This window comes from Cucurbita maxima, unplaced genomic scaffold, assembly GCF_002738345.1.
Source record: "Cucurbita maxima cultivar Rimu unplaced genomic scaffold, Cmax_1.0 Cma_Scf00026, whole genome shotgun sequence".
Taxonomy (NCBI): domain Eukaryota; kingdom Viridiplantae; phylum Streptophyta; class Magnoliopsida; order Cucurbitales; family Cucurbitaceae; genus Cucurbita; species Cucurbita maxima.
The window spans coordinates 1,291,782-1,308,421 of record NW_019272042.1 but is presented as its reverse complement, the minus strand read 5'-3'; the positions used below and the strand labels follow the sequence as shown (position 1 = coordinate 1,308,421).

Sequence of the window (16,640 nt, the reverse complement as noted above, 5' to 3'; positions counted from 1 at the left end):
ATTCCCTCAGAGGTGCGCCATTTTTAACCTTCATCTCTGCTCTCTTCTTCTCCCTGTTCTTACTTTCCTACTCTGTTTTCAACTTTTTCATCGATTATTGACTTCCCTGCTCCGACGAAACTCGACGGCCACATCTGGAAACCCGACGACGAAAGTGAAATCAACAGGAACATCACTGACTCTGTTCTTGATCCTACGCTTTCCACTGTCCGCTCCTTTCCTAGGGATATTAATTGGAAATTTTGCTATGTTGTTGGACCTGTCTTTCGTACCGGAAAGTATAGGGTTTGAATGACGTATTACTACGGCGGAGTTAATGGTCTTGATTCGCCGCCGGTTTCCGATCAGATTGTTGATAAGATTGTTTGGAGCGTGGTGCATACTTCTGGGACTTTGGCAGGGGATTGACGTCGTATTACGAGGGTGTTTTTGAGGCCAAGGGGAAATCCATGAGTGTGTGCATTGGCTCCAATACGTATACGGATCCCGACCCCCTTTTACTTCTGCCTTGGAGGTTGTGTTGTTGGGTGATTCTCTTTATAATATGAAGTATTTTGTTAACTGCGGCTTGCGTTTGATTGGCTTGTGTTTGATTGGAAAGTGTTACAAACTTATTGCCAGTGGCTGCATGTCGGATGTCCCGATCATACTTTGTATAAGACGTATTGTCCTTAGTCGTATGACCGTTTCAAACTTCTTTTATTTGCTTTAATGTGCAGATAGGTTTTTACTATTTCTCTCATGTCAATATAGTGGTGTATGTGACTGAGGTTCAATCGTTGTCTGCAACTTACGATTTGCATACGTCTGACTTGTTCACCAGCAAGAGAGGAATTGTGACACTAGACACCATGTTGGGTACACTGGATCGAACGTACGGTTTGTTTTGGAAAAGGGGAAAAAATTGAATGCTTCTTTTGACTTTCCATAAAGGGGGCTCTACAATTTGACATTTATTTCTGGCATGAATTGACTGTTTTTGGTGTAAACATGAGTAGCCAGGATTTATATATGACAAGTAGCTTTCTTGGTTTTGCCATGTTTTGCCATGTTTATGATTCTATACTTCAGCAGTAATGGGTAAACTTTGAAGAACAATCTCTTGAAATAAGATAAAAGTCGGAGGGGACCGAGTTGAATATGTTTTTGTCATAATTTGTTGCGGTGCTCCAAATGTATTATCTTGCGTCTGTTTGCATTACTTTCTTTTCAAGTTTGATCACTTTTGGCAACCATTTGGGAATAACAGTTGGAAGGTAACCAATAGAACTGTATCTGCCTCTAGTATATGGAATCTCGACCCGTCTAAGCTATTTGAAACAGAGGTAAAGAATGATAAGCTGGAACAATTGGAGGCCACATTGCTCTATACTTTGCTAATGATCCTGTTGTTTTTGCAAGCCGGTGGCTCCCTCTCCCCAGTCAAGACTTGGCCCATTGATCCATGGTGGAAAACCTTTTCATGTTGTGCCCCTTGCAGCAAGAACTCTTGTAAGAGATGGTATGTAACTTCATTGTTTTTTGTTTGCTTTATACGTGTCTATGCGCACCAACCATCTTTCATGGAAGCATATGGGTCTATACCTAATTTCAGTTCATAGCTTGTTCTTGATTTTAGTGAAAGAGGAGATCAACTTGAACTTAATCATGTAATTAGAATGAATTCATTTTTTAGGCCTTGTGAGTGCTTATGCCATTTGTGAATGCAAGGGAAATTAAGCTAGAATTATTAAAGCATGGGGGAGTAAGGGGAGAGAAAATGACATATTAATTTACTAGCCACTGCTTGTTTGTGGTCCTTCATTTCATTCATGATTTGCACATGGATTTTCCTTTTCCTTTATAGTATATCTGATCTTTCCATTGCTGGTTTCATGATGTTTATTGTAGGTTAGTTGTAGTCATCATAACATTGACTTGTCTACTAATCATGGCTATCAATCTTGAGCGAGTAAAAAGGAGTCTAAAAAATTCCCAACCTGATTGGATTGGAGATCCATGCTTCAATCATCAGTATCGCTGGGCAGGAATTACATGTTCTGAAGGCTCTTGAATTCGTGTGGTTACTTTGTGAGTTTGAACTCTTTATGGCTTTTAAATTCTATATTTCATATTCACTTCATGTTAACAAACTGCTTCCCTTTTCCTGATTTCAGAAACCTTTTGAGTATGGACCTTTCAGGATCCTTATCACGTAGCAGTTCTTGACAGAGTATGCTCCCTGAATATAGTGTTTGGCATTTATTTATCAACTTTGTTTCTGGATTCATCTGCTATCTCACTTAGCAGTTCTTGACAGGCATTTGGAATATAATAACTTCAGTGTGGTAAGATTTCATTGTCACTTGGAACTTTGCCTTGCTTGAGGGAATTGTATGTTTACTTGTATGATTTTATTGCTAAAGATTCAGTGCTGTTCCTTGGCTCATGAAACTTATAGTAAAGATTGTTGTTTATCCTAAAATCTATAGTAAAGATCAGTGCTGCAAAGTTCTTGATGTATAATTTTCATTCTTCTGACTGCATAGCAGAAATGTAGATCTTTTCTAGCCCACCGCTCATTATTTTATTCGTAAGTTAGGCCACATAATGACATAAGTAGTAGCCATGTCTTGTTTGGTTACTGCATGTTGATGAAAAGATGTAAACAATGCTTGTAGCTTCTGAGTTCAAATTTGAGTTTGAGAGGCAAAATAATTGGATGCATAGCTAATTCTCGTAATTGTTATCCTCGATTGGTTTGCATCCTTGATATATCATACAATTTGATCAACACTCCCATCTTTGTAGGATTTTTCAACTTTTCTCTGCTATTTTGCTTCATCTTATGCCTTTATCCTACTTATTTGTAAACAAAATTTCTAAGAATTTGGAAACTTTATAGTATCTTCTGTTGATTTCATGACTTGATGAACATTTTTTTTATTGAATGGTACATTTAACAGCAATTAATTAATCTGTTGTTCATTTGGCTTGATTTCCTCAAAGTCTTACTAATAAGGAAATACCCAAAAACTTTTGTACATTGGTTGATCAGATTTTTTCATGAAACCATGTATTGGGACCGCCATCCCCTTCTTAGCAACTTTGTTTCTCTAAAGCTACTTGTTTGCTCGTGTATAGAGTAGTATTTGGGGAAGAACAGTTAAACATTTTGCCTTGTAAGTTCTTCAACGAAACTGGCCTACCCATTAGCCTTCTTTGTTGTAGTAAACTGTACGAGTTTCCATATCCGGATGGTTCAAGTGACTTTACTTATTGATTTCTTGTCCACGTTCAATCAGCCCATGTACTCACAGACCGAGCTACTATTTTCCCATTCCTTAATTCTGTGCAATTATTGCCCATGTATTGTTAATTTATATGATTTTGAGCTCGATAAAGAATTCTCAGCTTCCCTCTGTTTCCTGTATTAGGATGTGGTTCTGTTCCTCCCGTTGAATTCCCTCCCCTTGGTCGTTTACTTTAGTGGGTGTTATAGCTGATCCACTCTGTTTGCTGTTGCAGTCATCCAGGCCTAGCTGTATCAGTATGCTTCCTCTTCATTTGTCGCTTTTTCCTTGTTTCATCTGTACTCATCTTTATTAAATCATTTTTCCTCCCCATCTGGAAGCCTCGTCTGATAGATTACTCTACCCACATCTCCTCTACATGAAATTAATTCACCTTTGAAACAAGCATACTCTTCTGAATTAATGTCAGACGTGCAGATACAGCTTCTGCTTCACTGCTTCGGAATTCATAAACGGTGGGGGATCATTGAGCTATCACAGTTATTGTAACCGTCTAGACTCATTGTTAGCGGATATTGTCCGCTTTGATCCGTTATATATCGCCATCAGCCTCACGGTTTTAAAACGCGTTTGCTAGAGAGAGATTTCCACATTCTTATAAGAGATGCTTCGTTCCCCTTCTTCCTAGCAGATGCGTTTTAAAACCGAGAGACTAACAGTGATACGTAACGGGTCAAAGCGGATAATACTTGCTGGCAGTGAGTTTGGGCTGTTACAAATGGTATTAGAGACAGACATTGGGTGTTGTGCTAGTGAGGACGCTGGGCCTCCAAAGGATGGATTCCTACATCGGTTGGAGAGGAGAACAACGCGTTCCTTATAAGGATGTGGAAACCTCTCTCTCGCAGAAGCATTTTAAAACCACAAGGCTGACAGCAATACATAACAGGTCAAAACTAACAATATCAGCTAGCGGTGGGTGGGCAATGATCAAAGATCAAAAAATATCTTACAGAAAGCAATTCAGGTTCCTGCATACATGTACTTACCCATTTATTTGAATCATTTAACTATGAAATCTAATGCTTTTTTTTAAAGAATAATGAACTGTTTTAACAATTGAAGATAATCTTGGGCCCAGGTTCCATTCTGAAAGCTGCTATTGGATTGTAATGAAATGTGGGTGACCCACTGATCCGTTGATGCTGCATCCGGCATGTGACGTTGAACTGTTCACTTCCAAATTTTGCTATTCAGGAGGACAAAGACGAAGTGTACACCAAAAAGGTATGTCGAACCAAAAAAGCATAAGATGATTAATCAAGGAATACCAACAAACAAAAACTAGAGGTCAGCATGTACAAACGTAGATTATTAGATCCACCGCCATAATAACCAACATTAATGCATACACAGACGGAAAGTTTAAAATTGTCAAGAAATGTAACAATAGAGAGAGGGAGATTAACATGTTGGATAAACTTGATGAGATCTTGAGCTGCTGACTTTAGCTACTAATTTCGTCTTTTATCTATCAAATCTTCCTTTCTTAAGTGGGAATAAGGGTGGCAAAACACTGCTCTTCAGCTGTGTGCAGATTGGCACATTAATCATAGGCCTTATTCTTATACTGCCTGATCTTGTCCTTTCCAAACCCTTCTTTATCCTCTTAATGTTCTTCTCTTTGTTTCTTGTTGTCCCTTCCTCTGTTTTGGGTGCATCAGCCATCGACTTGGAAGAAGATGACGACGAAGACGAAGAAGAAGATGGTGATAGTGCAGACGACGCACGTTGTTTCTTCAACCTCAACAATTCTTTCCACAGAACAGTGCATTTTGGCGGTCTCGGCGACGGGTCGTCGTCGAGTAACCAATTCACTTTGTTCTCTGCCTTCTTGTTTACCTCTATGTCCACCAAGCCTTGTTTATCTACATCTTTAGAAGATTTCAGACTGATTTTGTTAAGCCTCTCTGCTTGCTGCATGTGCCAAAAGGGAAGAAGCTTCCCTTCATAGAAGAGCTCATCAGCTGTAATCATGGAGTGACTACTAACTTTATTAGAAAGAAACTCAAAATCAGCACTCCATGCTAGCTTCTCTGATCTGTCCTTCTTCTGTCTCTCAGAAATCTCTTGTTCTCTCTCTAGATGTGAATTTGGAGTGATGGAAATGAAGTCGTTTTCATCAAGAAACTCAGAAGAGAAAGATATCCGAGGACTGGAATTTGGTTCTGATGAGGCTGATCCATGAACACTACAACCACTGCCTATTGAAACCATTTTTTTCTCTCTAGGTGGGTGTTCCTTTTTTCCCTCTAGGTAGGTGTTTGGATTCCGGGAAACGGGGGAAGAAAAATGATTGTGTCAGAGATGGGAAAGTTGCATAATTGAGCTGAGTTTGCTTGCCAATTGGGGATTTATAGATAGAAGCATTCAAGGTGTTTGGCAAAATTGTGAAGGAAAAGTAGCTGTTTGAAGGAGGGGGGAGAGATTAATAAAGGTGTAGGTTAAGGAGTTGAGTTAATGATATGAAAAGCCAACAGCACATGGACACCTACGCCTCTAGGGAGCTTACCTGACAAAAAGACCCTAATTACTATTCTCTACCATGTTACGAATTAGCGATCAATCGGTTTGAATGATCTGAGTTGTGTTTATCTAAATGCTTATATTCCCGGATTAAAAATGAGTTCTTTTACTTTCTAACTTTTATTTAGTTACTAGCAAATGAGGCAATGATATCCGACCATTTTAACCTTTTCTCGGTTGTCAACAGAAATCTTGTCATTGTTCATAACTATCTCGTTTATTTAAGCTTCAAGGATAAAAGATGGTATAGCCTACAAAACTATTAGTTAGCTACTAATGAGGAGACGTTGATATCTGACTACTCTAACCTAGACGATATACCCTACAAAACTATTAGTTAGCTACTAATGAGGAGACGTTGATATCTGACTACTCTAACCTAGACGATATACCCTACAAAACTATTAGTTAGCTACTAATGAGGAGACGTTGATATCTGACTACTCTAACCTAGACGATATACCCTACAAAACTATTAGTTAGCTACTAATGAGGAGACGTTGATATCTGACTACTCTAACCTAGACGATATACCCTACAAAACTATTAGTTAGCTACTAATGAGGAGACGTTGATATCTGACTACTCTAACCTAGACGATATACCCTACAAAACTATTAGTTAGCTACTAATGAAGGAGACATTAATACACTTTAACCTTTTTTCGGTAATCAGTAAATTTGTTGGTTTGACACAACGCTGGATGTAATTTTAATTTTTTAATTTTTTATTTATAATTTTCAAGCAGTGGGATTATTAGTTCTACATTATTCAATTTAATGAGACTGCCCTTCTTGACCCCCTCTCTTCTCATGGTTTTTTATGCCATTTTCCACCCCAACCAAGGGCTTTCTTGTCATTATACTTCGAATTTAATTATATATCCTTTTGCTCTCTTATTGGAAGGAGACATTAATATTACAGCTTTTCTTTGTTATAATGGAGAGAGTATAAATTTAATTATTAAATTAAATCTCTAATTTCGAAGTATTAATGGTTGTTGGTCGAAGTCAACTCTTTGGAACATTTGAAATATCCACACATAAACGGAAACTTGATTTTGTGGGCCTTAGTGGGCCATGACCCTGAACAGATGGCCCAAAACCAAATTTAAAAATATTGGCGTCGCCCGGACTCGAACCGGAGACCTTCAGTGTGTTAGACTGACGTGATAACCAACTACACCACGACACCAATTGTTGGGGTATATTTATTTTAATTACTGTAATTATATTAAACAAAATTCCATTTAATTGTAGTTTAAACAATTTATGATGATCGATAAATAAATAAATAATAATAATAAATCTATAGAAAATAAAATAATCGAGTATATTGTTGAATTGATGGGCGTGAAAAAAATTTTACGACTTTGTTTAGTTAGTTGTGTAAGTATGAAGCTAACAAAATTAAGGTTGAGTCGAACAATAGGTTACAATGTCAAGTCTTGTGACATAAATATAACGAAGTTATATGGCTTAAAGCATACATAATTGCTTCTATCCATGACTAATACGAATACATAAAGGGCCATGGCTCATGTAGGTTTGCTCATTCGAGGAAGATCTAGAGCCTAGAGGGCCACGACTCATGTAAGTCCTCTGACCCAACGTGGATCACTCATGCAACTAACTTTGGAGTGTCCCCATCGACAACTGAAATGAGGAGGTTCAAATGTTGACCTACCAAGCTCAATCTTATATCTGAGTCGAGCCCCCCCTAATTTTCATCGTCATTCCAAGTAAAATTCTATAAAACCGTGAGGAAAATGTGTAGATAAAAGAGAAATGCTTCAATAGAGATGTATACGTAATTTATCCAACTCCACCACTTCGGTCATCTAAGCACTAACACAAGTAGCAGAGCGTCGTATTTTCATTACAGGTGTAACAGCTCATGCTCACCGCTAGCATATATTGTCCTATTTGGACTTTCCTTTTCGGGTTTTCCCTCAAGATTTTTAAAACACGTATGCTAGAGAGAGGTTTTCACACCTTATAAACAATGCTTCATTCCTCTCTCTAACCGATGTGGGATCTCACAATCCACCCCCTTGGGAGGCCCAGTGTCCTCGCTAGCACGCCGCCTAGTGTCGGGCTCTAATACAATTTATAACAGGCTAAGCTCACTGCTAGTCGATAATGTTCTTTTTAGGCTTTCCCTTTCGGACTTCTCAAAGTTTTTAAAATGCGTCTACTAGGAAAAGTTTCCACACCCTTGAATGTTTCGTTCTCCTCTCCAACTAATGTGGGTTCTCATAACAGGTCTACTTGGTAATACAGTCAGACCGTAGACCCGAACAGACGTGGAATTGAATTTGACATTTATATAAACATTGAATAATGCCCCCTACCTCCTTCACCATAGGTTAGATTTATTTTTTTAAAAAAAATCCCTATTTCAACAACCGTGAGGACTAGTTAAACTAATTGAGGGATTTGAAAAACAAAAAGAGGTAAAATAATTGAGGGCTTTTTATGAGTATCGTCATTATTATTACGAGGGCAGCCAGGCTGACGACGCTGACGGGAGCAGAGAACAAAGACGAATTTCGAATACCACCAAACCGGCCCCACGGCGGCCGGACGCCCCCCCTCCCCGGCCCCTTCCTCGCCTCTCAACCTCCAATTTTCCGTTCATACAGATTGAATAATGGTCCCATCCCAATTCCTTTCGCCTTTTTTCTTCTTTGTTTTTTTCTCTTCTTTTTCCGATCCGTCTTTTCAACTTTTCTGATCCTTTTTCTGATCCTTTCCGACATTTTCTGTTGTCTGGTTTTCATTTCCTCCGTCAACTCCACCGTCTTCTCCGCCGTATTGCCCTACCCGATCCGTTTACCCGGATCCGAACCCGCTTCCTCATCTGCACTCTTAAACGACGTCGTTTCTATTGTTTTAAAAGTTTTTTTTTTTTTTAATTTATTTCTTATTTTTGTTAAAAATAATTCTAAAATAGTTTAATCACTTTTTTTATTATTTTAAAATCGCTCTAGACCAAACCATTTTTAATCATTTAAAATAAATACAATATTTTACCGTTTTAATCTGGATTTTAATTTTGAAAGATTTCGGGCCACTGGAAGGCATCCATAACATCGATGTTATCTAACCACTCATGTCCAATATTTAGAATCTAAATTCGGCATCTAATGACCCCGACATTTTCATGCAACATGGTTATATTACTCATTTTTTGTTTTTAAAAGTGAAGACTCTTAGTTTATAATAAAAAATACTCACGCCTTTTGGAGAACACAAAGCAAAGCTACGAGAGCTTACACTCAAAGTGAACAAGACTACGTACTAACATAGTCATTTTATCATGTTTTGTCAGCACAAGTTTAGCTACGAGAGCTTACACTCAAAGTGGACAAGACTACGTACTAACATAGTCATTTCATCATGTTTTGTCAGCACAAGTTTAGCTACGAGAGCTTACACTCAAAGTGGACAAGACTACGTACTAACATAGTTTTCATCATGTTTTGTCAGCACAAGTTTAGCTACGAGTGCTTACACTCAAAGTGGACAAGACTACGTACTAACATAGTCATCATGTTTTGTCACCACAAGTTTAGCTACGAGAGTTTACACTCAAAGTGGACAAGATTACGTACTAACATAGTCATTTCATCATGTTTTGTCCGTACAAATTTAGATATATTTTTAAGATAAAATATAAAATTGAAAGATATTTTTATTAATTTAGCAAATAATATTGAGTTATTTTAAAATAAAAATTTTATCGTATTTTTTTCTATTGTCTGTGTCATTCCATGTCATACTAATATGAATGCAAAATTTGACATGTGTCACATTTTGTATCATGTGAATTTAAAATCAATCTAAATTAAATAATACATTTCAATAAATTGGATTATTATTTTTCTTTTTAGTGGAAACACAATAACTCCATTTCCCCTTTTTAAATAATGATATTAATTATTACATTAAATATAGCACCTGGTATTTAAAATAATAAATGAAATATTTAAATCACACCAACTTTATAATAAATAAATAAATAACTTATCAGTTAATTATTGAATATCTTGTCCCTTAATTATTGAATTACTAATTGAAACCACCCACCCAATTGTTTGTAAAATTTTATACTCAAACCGTTAATTTAGTTTTTTAAAAAATTTATATGGGATGTAACAAGTTGGTTGAGGGAGAACGCTTTTTAAAGTTTTGAGGGGAAGTCTAAAAAGGAAAATTTTAAGAGGACAATATCTACTAGCGGTGGATCTGAGTCGTTATAAGTTGTATCAAAGCCAGATACCGGACGATGTGTCAGCCTTATCGTTGTTCTCCGAAGGATGTAGACAAGAGGTGGTGTGCCAGTAAGGACGTTGGGCCTCGAAGGGAGATGGATTTGATGGCGGTCCCACATCGATTGGAAGAAGGAAAGAGTGCTGCCGAGGACGCTGAGCCCGAAGGGGGTGGATTGTGATGTCTAGATTCGATGGCAGTCTCACATTGATTGGAAGAAAGTTAGAGTGTCAGCAAGCATGCTGAACACGAAGGGGGTGGATTTGATGGCGGTCCCACATCAATTGGAAGAAGGAAAGAGTGCCAACAAGGACGCTGCGCCCAAAGGGGATGAATTTAATGGCGGTCCCACATCGATTGGAAGAAGGAAAGAGTTCTGGCGAGGACGCTGAGCTCGAAGGAGGTGGATTGTGATGTCCGGATTCGATGGCGGTCCCACATTGATTGGAAGAAAGAAAGAGTGCCAGCGAGCATGCTGAACACGAAGGGGGGTGGATTTGATGGCGATCCCACATCGATTGAAAGAAGGAAAGAGTGCTGCCGAGGACGCTGAGCCCGAAGGGGGTGGATTGTGATGTCTAGATTTGATGGCAGTCCCACATTGATTGGAAGAAAGAAAGAGTGTCAGCAAGCATGCTGAACACGAAGGGGGTGGATTTGATGGCGGTCCCACATCAATTGGAAGAAGGAAAGAGTGCCAACAAGGACGCTGCGCCCAAAGGGGATGAATTTAATGGCAGTCCCACATCGATTGGAAGAAGGAAAGAGTTCTGGCGATGACGCTGAGCTCGAAGGGAGTGGATTGTGATGCCTGGATTCGATGGCGGTTCCACATTGATTGGAAGAAAGAAAGAGTGCCAGCGAGCATGCTGAACCCGAAAGGGGGGTGGATTTGATGGCAGTCCCACATCATTTGGAAGAAGAAAAGAGTGTCAGCAAGGACGCTGGGCACAAAGAGGATGAATTTGAAACGATACAGCTTTAATAATTTGTATCGCATTATAACCGAAATCGAAAACTCTTTATATCACCATCGTAATGACCTTAACTCATTGATCTAACGAAAAATAAAATAACAAGTAACCATAAAAGAATACTATAATGTGAAAGTATTTAATATTTAAAATAATGTGAAAGTCCAATTTATACGGGTGAGTTTGTAACCGCTCAAGCTCATTGCTACTAGATATTGACCTTCGTTTTATGGTTTTTCTCGAAGTTTTAAAAATGTGTTTACCATGTAGAATGCACGAAATACATGATTTAAAAACACAAGTATAAAAGAAGATCTAGACTCAAATGTGATGAGACTACTGATAGTTAATAGACCTCATGTGCCTCCATCTCAACAGCTGTATCAAACTCCAACTCCACTTGAAAAGAAAATTGAAATATAAAATATCATCGGTAGCTTAAGTGTAAATAGCCCACATATGCCTCAACCTCCATTAGGTTCGATGTGGGCTCGAGACATGTTTTATCTTTCTATTATTTTTATTTATTTATTTTTATAATGTGTTTGTTTTTGCAATTTTATGGAGAGAACTCAATAGGGGTTTACGTAGTTGGGTTGGATTGTGTGAGGAAATTTCTTTGTACAACTCAAAAGTTCGGTTCCAGTTGGTTGGATGGGTAACCCAACCTAATTCTCTATTCTCGGTTTTAAAAGATATTGAAAGTTTACAAATAAAAACAAATCAATCTATAATGTTTGAAAAAAGACAAACTCATCGTCAACCACATCAATCGAAAATTATAATATCTTAATATAGTTCAACAATATCATAAAACTAAAATTAAGTATTGACTGGGGTGAATGAAAATTTAAATCATGAAATTATAAAATAATAATAAAATTAATTAGTTTAAAGAAATTATTTCTAATATAAAAATGAGAAAAAATATAAATTAGGATATAACTAATGTCGAATACATAATAAAAAAAAACTAATTAATTAACACTTAATTTAGCGTAAGAAATAATTAGTTAATTATTTCGTTAATCAAATTACTTATTGCCGCCCTTTGCTTTGGACCATGGAGTTTTTGCAGTGAGCGATTGCACTTTGAATCGCGTTCTGCAACTCCTCCGCTGACGACGAGTTGCCGTAATTCGTCCTACTACTCGAATACATATTCCGAGACGATAGCATGCCGGAGTAGCTCGGCGATGACCTAATCGATGACGGACAACTCGAGGCTATGGTTCTTATTCTCGGATATCTCAAATTACTGGAAAATGAGTGCGATACTGCTCTCGATCCGCTTTCTTTCCCGGAGTTGCTGCCTGAAAATTCGATGTTTGATGGTTTTTCCTCTTTACTAGATCTATCTGATTTCGTCGTCCATTCCTGTTGCTGTTGCTGCTTTTGTGAATTTTTTCCGTATAACGGATTGACTTTCTTCAAATACTTCCTGAAAACTTCCTTCGCGGAGGAGCTAATTTTCTTGATATGCGATCCGGATACAGTTTCAGGCTCTGGATTGTTTTTCGTCGATTTTTTTCTAAACATTGAAGAAATTTTCGATAGCGAGAAGTATTTGCTCTTCTTAATCGGAATCTGCAAATTAAGATTGGAGTTGTTGTTGTTGTTGAGATTCTTCATCGTATTGGAACCGAATCGCGCTCTGCACTCGTCGTCCTCAGTGACGGAGCTAGGTCTGGAGGAATCGCAATCGGCGAAAAGAAGAATGCCACTGTTGAAGGAGGAGTGAGATTCGTTGGAATCGCGCGACGCGGTGGTGCTGTTAGTTTCGGAAGACGACGACGACGTTCTGGAGGAAGCGAGAAATGAGCGTCCTGACCATGGAGAGGCGAGGGGAGAGATGGAGAGGAATCAACTGGCCTTTGTAGAAGAGCTCATCGGCGGGACAGAGCGCGGTGGAGGCTTGACGAGGTGAAACAGAGATAGTGAATTCGAAATCGGATGATGAAGAGGAAGAGAAAGAATGCGACGGCGATGAAGGTAACGTTTGCGATCTCGAACTTTTCGTCGTTCGTTTCCCCATCGTCTCTGCTTCACGTACAGACACACTCAGAAAGTGTGGTGATATAATGTGAACAGAAGAGTAGTAGCGCTACGAGTGAGATCAGTGAGTGAGTGACACGCGCCGCCGTGAAAATGATTAGTCGCATTCGGGGGGTTGGGAATTGCTCAAGACAGTTGTGAGTGGCGAACGGTGGGATTGGAGAGTCACTGTTCAAACTAATAAGCTAATAATAGAATTTGAATTAGTTACACTAGTAGGTGAATCCCCAAAAGACCTCCCTCCCCATCACTCAAATCACTCCTCCTCTCAATCTCAATTCAGTTTTCTATTGTCAACTGATATCAGAGCGATCTTGCAGGAGCAAAAATGGCAGCAGAAAAATAAGTTGAGAACTACGTTCAGCCCGCCATCCCGAGGTTCGACGGTCACTATGATCATTGGGCGATGTTGATGGAAAATTTTCTCAGATCAAAGGAGTTCTTTGATATGGTGGAAACAGGTTATGAAGAGCCAAATGAAGGCGAGGTACTCTCAGCTGATCGACAGCAACTGTTGGCAGCAGTTGAAGAACCTGAAGGTTAAGAACTATTTATTTCAGTCCATTGATAGGACTATCTTGGAAACAATGCTTCAGAAGAGACATCCAACGAAATTTGGGACTCTATGAGGAGGAAGTATCAAGGCTCAACGAGAGTAAAACGTGCTCAACTACAGGCAGTTAGGAGAGACTTTGAAATTCTCCAAATGCAAAAGGGAGAAATAGTGAATGATTATATTGGCAAGGTTATAAGTCTTGCAAGTAAAATGAGGATGCATGGTGGTTCAATCACAGATGTTGCGGTCGTAGAAAAGATTTTGCGATCACTAACACCAAAGTTCGATTACATTGTATGTTCTATCGAAAAAGCAAACAATGTCGAGGAAATGCAAATAGATGAACTCCAAAGCTCCCTGTTAGTACATGAGCAGAGGCTCAATCATACAAGTGCAATAGAGGAGATGACAGCCTTAAAGATATCCACACCAAGTGAAATTTCAAGCTCTAGATGTAGAGGGCAAAGAAGAGGCAGAGGTAGTGAGAGAGGCAGTCGAGAAAGAAGTGGAGATGTTGGCAGGTCAGCAGACCTAGTCAGAAACGATTATGACAACAAAGGCAAGAGACACTTTGACAAGTCTAAGGTGGAATGTTACAGATGTGGACGCATTGGACATTACAAAATGAATGCTATACTAGGCTCCAAAAGGAGAAAAGAAATCAATCCAATTTTGTGGAGAGAAGAGAAGAAAGATGGGGATATGCAGAATCCAAGATGTATATCAAGGAGATGAAATAAAGTCCTAAACTGATTTCCGCTTCAGTCTAAGGGAGGGTGTTGAAACTAATAATAACTAATAATAGCTAATAATAGAATTTGAATTAGTTACGGAAGATAAGGAGGAGGTGAATTCAAATTCATCCACAAAAATCTCAACCAATTCCGAGAATCCCCTATAAAAAGACCTCCCTCCCCATCACTCAAATCACTCCTCGTTTCGATCTCAATTCAGTTTTCTGTTGTCACCAACAGTCAAATAAAAAGACCTCCCTCCCCATCACTCAAATCACTCCTCGTTTCGATCTCAATTCAGTTTTCTGTTGTCACCAACAGTCAAATGGCAAAAACTTGTCAGTGTCCACTTTCCCATCCTGCCATTGAGTAAAAAGATTTTCATTCCTTATAATTAATATTTTGTTCCCTCCTCCAGTATAATCTTATATATGACTCTGATATCATTTATAACAACTTAATCCCACTGCTAGCACGTTCATTTGTATTAATGTCAGTCTCATGGTTTTTAAAACACGTTTACTAAGAACTGCTTTCCATACCATTCTAAAGAATATTTTGTTCCCCTCTCCAACCAATATGTAGACTTCCAAAATTTTGGTACTAACTCAAATCTAAATAAAATAACTCAATACAAGATTTGAGTTGGATAATTTATTTTGGTCAGTTATACCCTCGTATGAATACCCTTATTGTCATCTTTTTTATTATGATATTTTTAAAATGTAATAATTGGGAAAATGGGGTAGGCATGGATAGACATTGGCCACTTTCAGAAGTCTTATTTTGGTTCGTAGGTACATTAATTAAATTCGTTTAATTGGTATTGAGTCGGGTTCATTTTGAGCCATATTATTAAGAGGATATTTTGGAGATATATTAATTAGAATATATCTGAGATATTTAGGGAGTTGTTAGTATAAATTTGATTAATTGTGTATTTTATTTATTTACAAGATTTAGTTAGATATATATATAATATGTTGAACTTAGTGTCTCAAAACTCAATTTTCAATGTAGGTAAAAGTGGGGCGGGACGGGACGATATGAAATATTTTACGTCCTTGGCCTTGTTTCTTTTGTGATTAAGTACCTAATAAAAAAAAAATTAACATTGCCGTATACGAGTATAAATAGAATATGGAGTCTAAGATATAATTTTAATGTATATCGTTAAAAATTAATCATAAAATCAACGGAAAAATATGTAAAATGAAAATTTCCAAATATGAATTGATTTGTTAATTTAAATAAATTGATTTTTTTTTTTAAATTCAAAATTCCATTTATGTAATTTAAAATGTAATTTTTAAGATGGGCTTTTATAGTTTATTGGCCCAATTTGTCAACCGAGCCTGGCCCAGCCCATTTTGTAGACGCTCCATTTTAGGGTTGAGTGGAAATGTGGACCTCACCGTCACGGCGTCACAGGACAAATAATTATTATTATATAAATAAAAGAAATACAAGAAAAAAGACGCCTCTCATTACCCACCAAGAATATTTGGATTAAATTGAAACAGCTTCCGATTCCCTCACAATTTTTAACTCATTTTCTTCGTTGCTTCATATTCCTCTTTCCTTTTCTTCAATTTTCTCATCTCTCCTTCTTCCTTCTCCTAATCGCTACTGCAACAGGATCACGGATAAGTTTCCAGGATTCCTCTCATCTGTTTCGGTAAAAAAATTGATGTTAATTTTGTTTTTGTTATTGTTGTTGATGATTTTTTCCCCTTGATTTCTTGATATTTGGCCTGGATTTGATCGTGCGTTTACGGGAGCTTGTTGATGATAGTTTTCGCGGTATTATGTGATATATGACCTGCTTTCTTCCTGGATTTTATGATTTAGACAAGATCTTGTTCCAATATGTGACGCTTGTATCCTGTAAATTGTCAGATACATGCATATGTATGTTCCTATCACTCAATTTTGTGTGAGCATTTCGAGCAAAGTTTCGTCGTCAATTGACGTAACTTGAGACCTTCATGCTCCCCAAAATATGTATTTGATAGGGGACTCCTTAGCAGGCAAGGTGGAGCGAAGAAGGAAGGAGGAGGGGGTTTCCCCATCTAAGTTCGTCTTAGGCTTTTCTACTTTGCCCCCTGAATTTTGAAAATTGAGAGATTATACGTAAAAGAGGAAATTGATTGTAAAATTTTGCTCCACCCTAAGAAAATTTATGGCTCTACACGTGCAGGGTTTTTTTTTTTTTTTTTTTTTTTTTT

The 16,640-nt window shown here is 37.9% G+C and overlaps 3 protein-coding genes, 1 long non-coding RNA gene, 1 other non-coding gene and 1 pseudogene across 10 annotated transcripts in view; 3 read left to right on the top strand and 3 right to left on the bottom strand.

The window, feature by feature from the left end:
• Positions 1-726: 726 nt before the first annotated feature.
• On the top strand, positions 727-3,864 carry LOC111499347. Of its 2 annotated transcripts, XR_002720931.1 has the most exons (6): positions 727-879; positions 1,250-1,325; positions 1,402-1,501; positions 1,891-2,070; positions 2,157-3,529; positions 3,703-3,864. It is a non-coding gene; the product is annotated as an uncharacterized LOC111499347 (long non-coding RNA). The 2 variants fall into 2 exon arrangements; XR_002720930.1 differs by having other exon boundaries at positions 1,250-1,501.
• A 657-nt stretch (positions 3,865-4,521) lies between these two features.
• LOC111499176 lies at positions 4,522-5,638 on the bottom strand. The gene has a single exon (XM_023150685.1). It carries the CDS (start codon positions 5,508-5,510, stop codon positions 4,761-4,763), a length of 750 nt encoding a protein of 249 aa, XP_023006453.1. The 5' UTR covers positions 5,511-5,638; the 3' UTR covers positions 4,522-4,760.
• Positions 5,639-6,939: 1,301 nt separating this feature from the next.
• TRNAV-AAC lies at positions 6,940-7,013 on the bottom strand. Its single transcript has one exon. It is a non-coding gene; the product is annotated as a tRNA-Val (tRNA).
• A 5,050-nt stretch (positions 7,014-12,063) lies between these two features.
• On the bottom strand, positions 12,064-13,102 carry LOC111499192 (annotated as a pseudogene).
• A 426-nt stretch (positions 13,103-13,528) lies between these two features.
• LOC111498881 lies at positions 13,529-16,393 on the top strand. Its single transcript, XM_023150236.1, has 3 exons — positions 13,529-13,609; positions 13,694-14,199; positions 16,312-16,393. The coding sequence occupies exons 1-3, from the start codon at positions 13,529-13,531 to the stop codon at positions 16,391-16,393; spliced, it is 669 nt and encodes a 222-aa protein (XP_023006004.1).
• Positions 15,894-16,640, top strand: part of LOC111498908 (cyclin-T1-3-like) — an 8,030-nt gene continuing 7,283 nt past the window's right edge. For 4 of the 5 annotated variants that reach the window (XR_002720877.1, XM_023150262.1, XM_023150264.1 and 1 more), the window contains exon 1: positions 15,894-16,090. The gene's annotated coding sequence lies outside the window, so the exon portion shown is untranslated. The remainder of the gene's footprint in view (positions 16,091-16,640) is intronic. The other variant, XM_023150263.1, reaches the window with a different exon arrangement.

What these genes read in the sequence shown, in the direction of transcription:
- LOC111499176 (XM_023150685.1), bottom strand. Translation starts at nt 5,510, where the DNA reads ATGGTTTCAATAGGCAGTGGTTGTAGTGTTCATGGATCAGCCTCATCA.
- LOC111498881 (XM_023150236.1), top strand. Translation starts at nt 13,529, where the DNA reads ATGTTGATGGAAAATTTTCTCAGATCAAAGGAGTTCTTTGATATGGTG. An exon ending in AAGAGCCAAATGAAGGCGAG is followed by an intron (nt 13,610 to 13,693) that starts GTACTCTCAGCT and finishes GTCCATTGATAG; the next exon opens with GACTATCTTGGAAACAATGC. An exon ending in AGAAGTGGAGATGTTGGCAG is followed by an intron (nt 14,200 to 16,311) that starts GTCAGCAGACCT and finishes GTAAATTGTCAG; the next exon opens with ATACATGCATATGTATGTTC.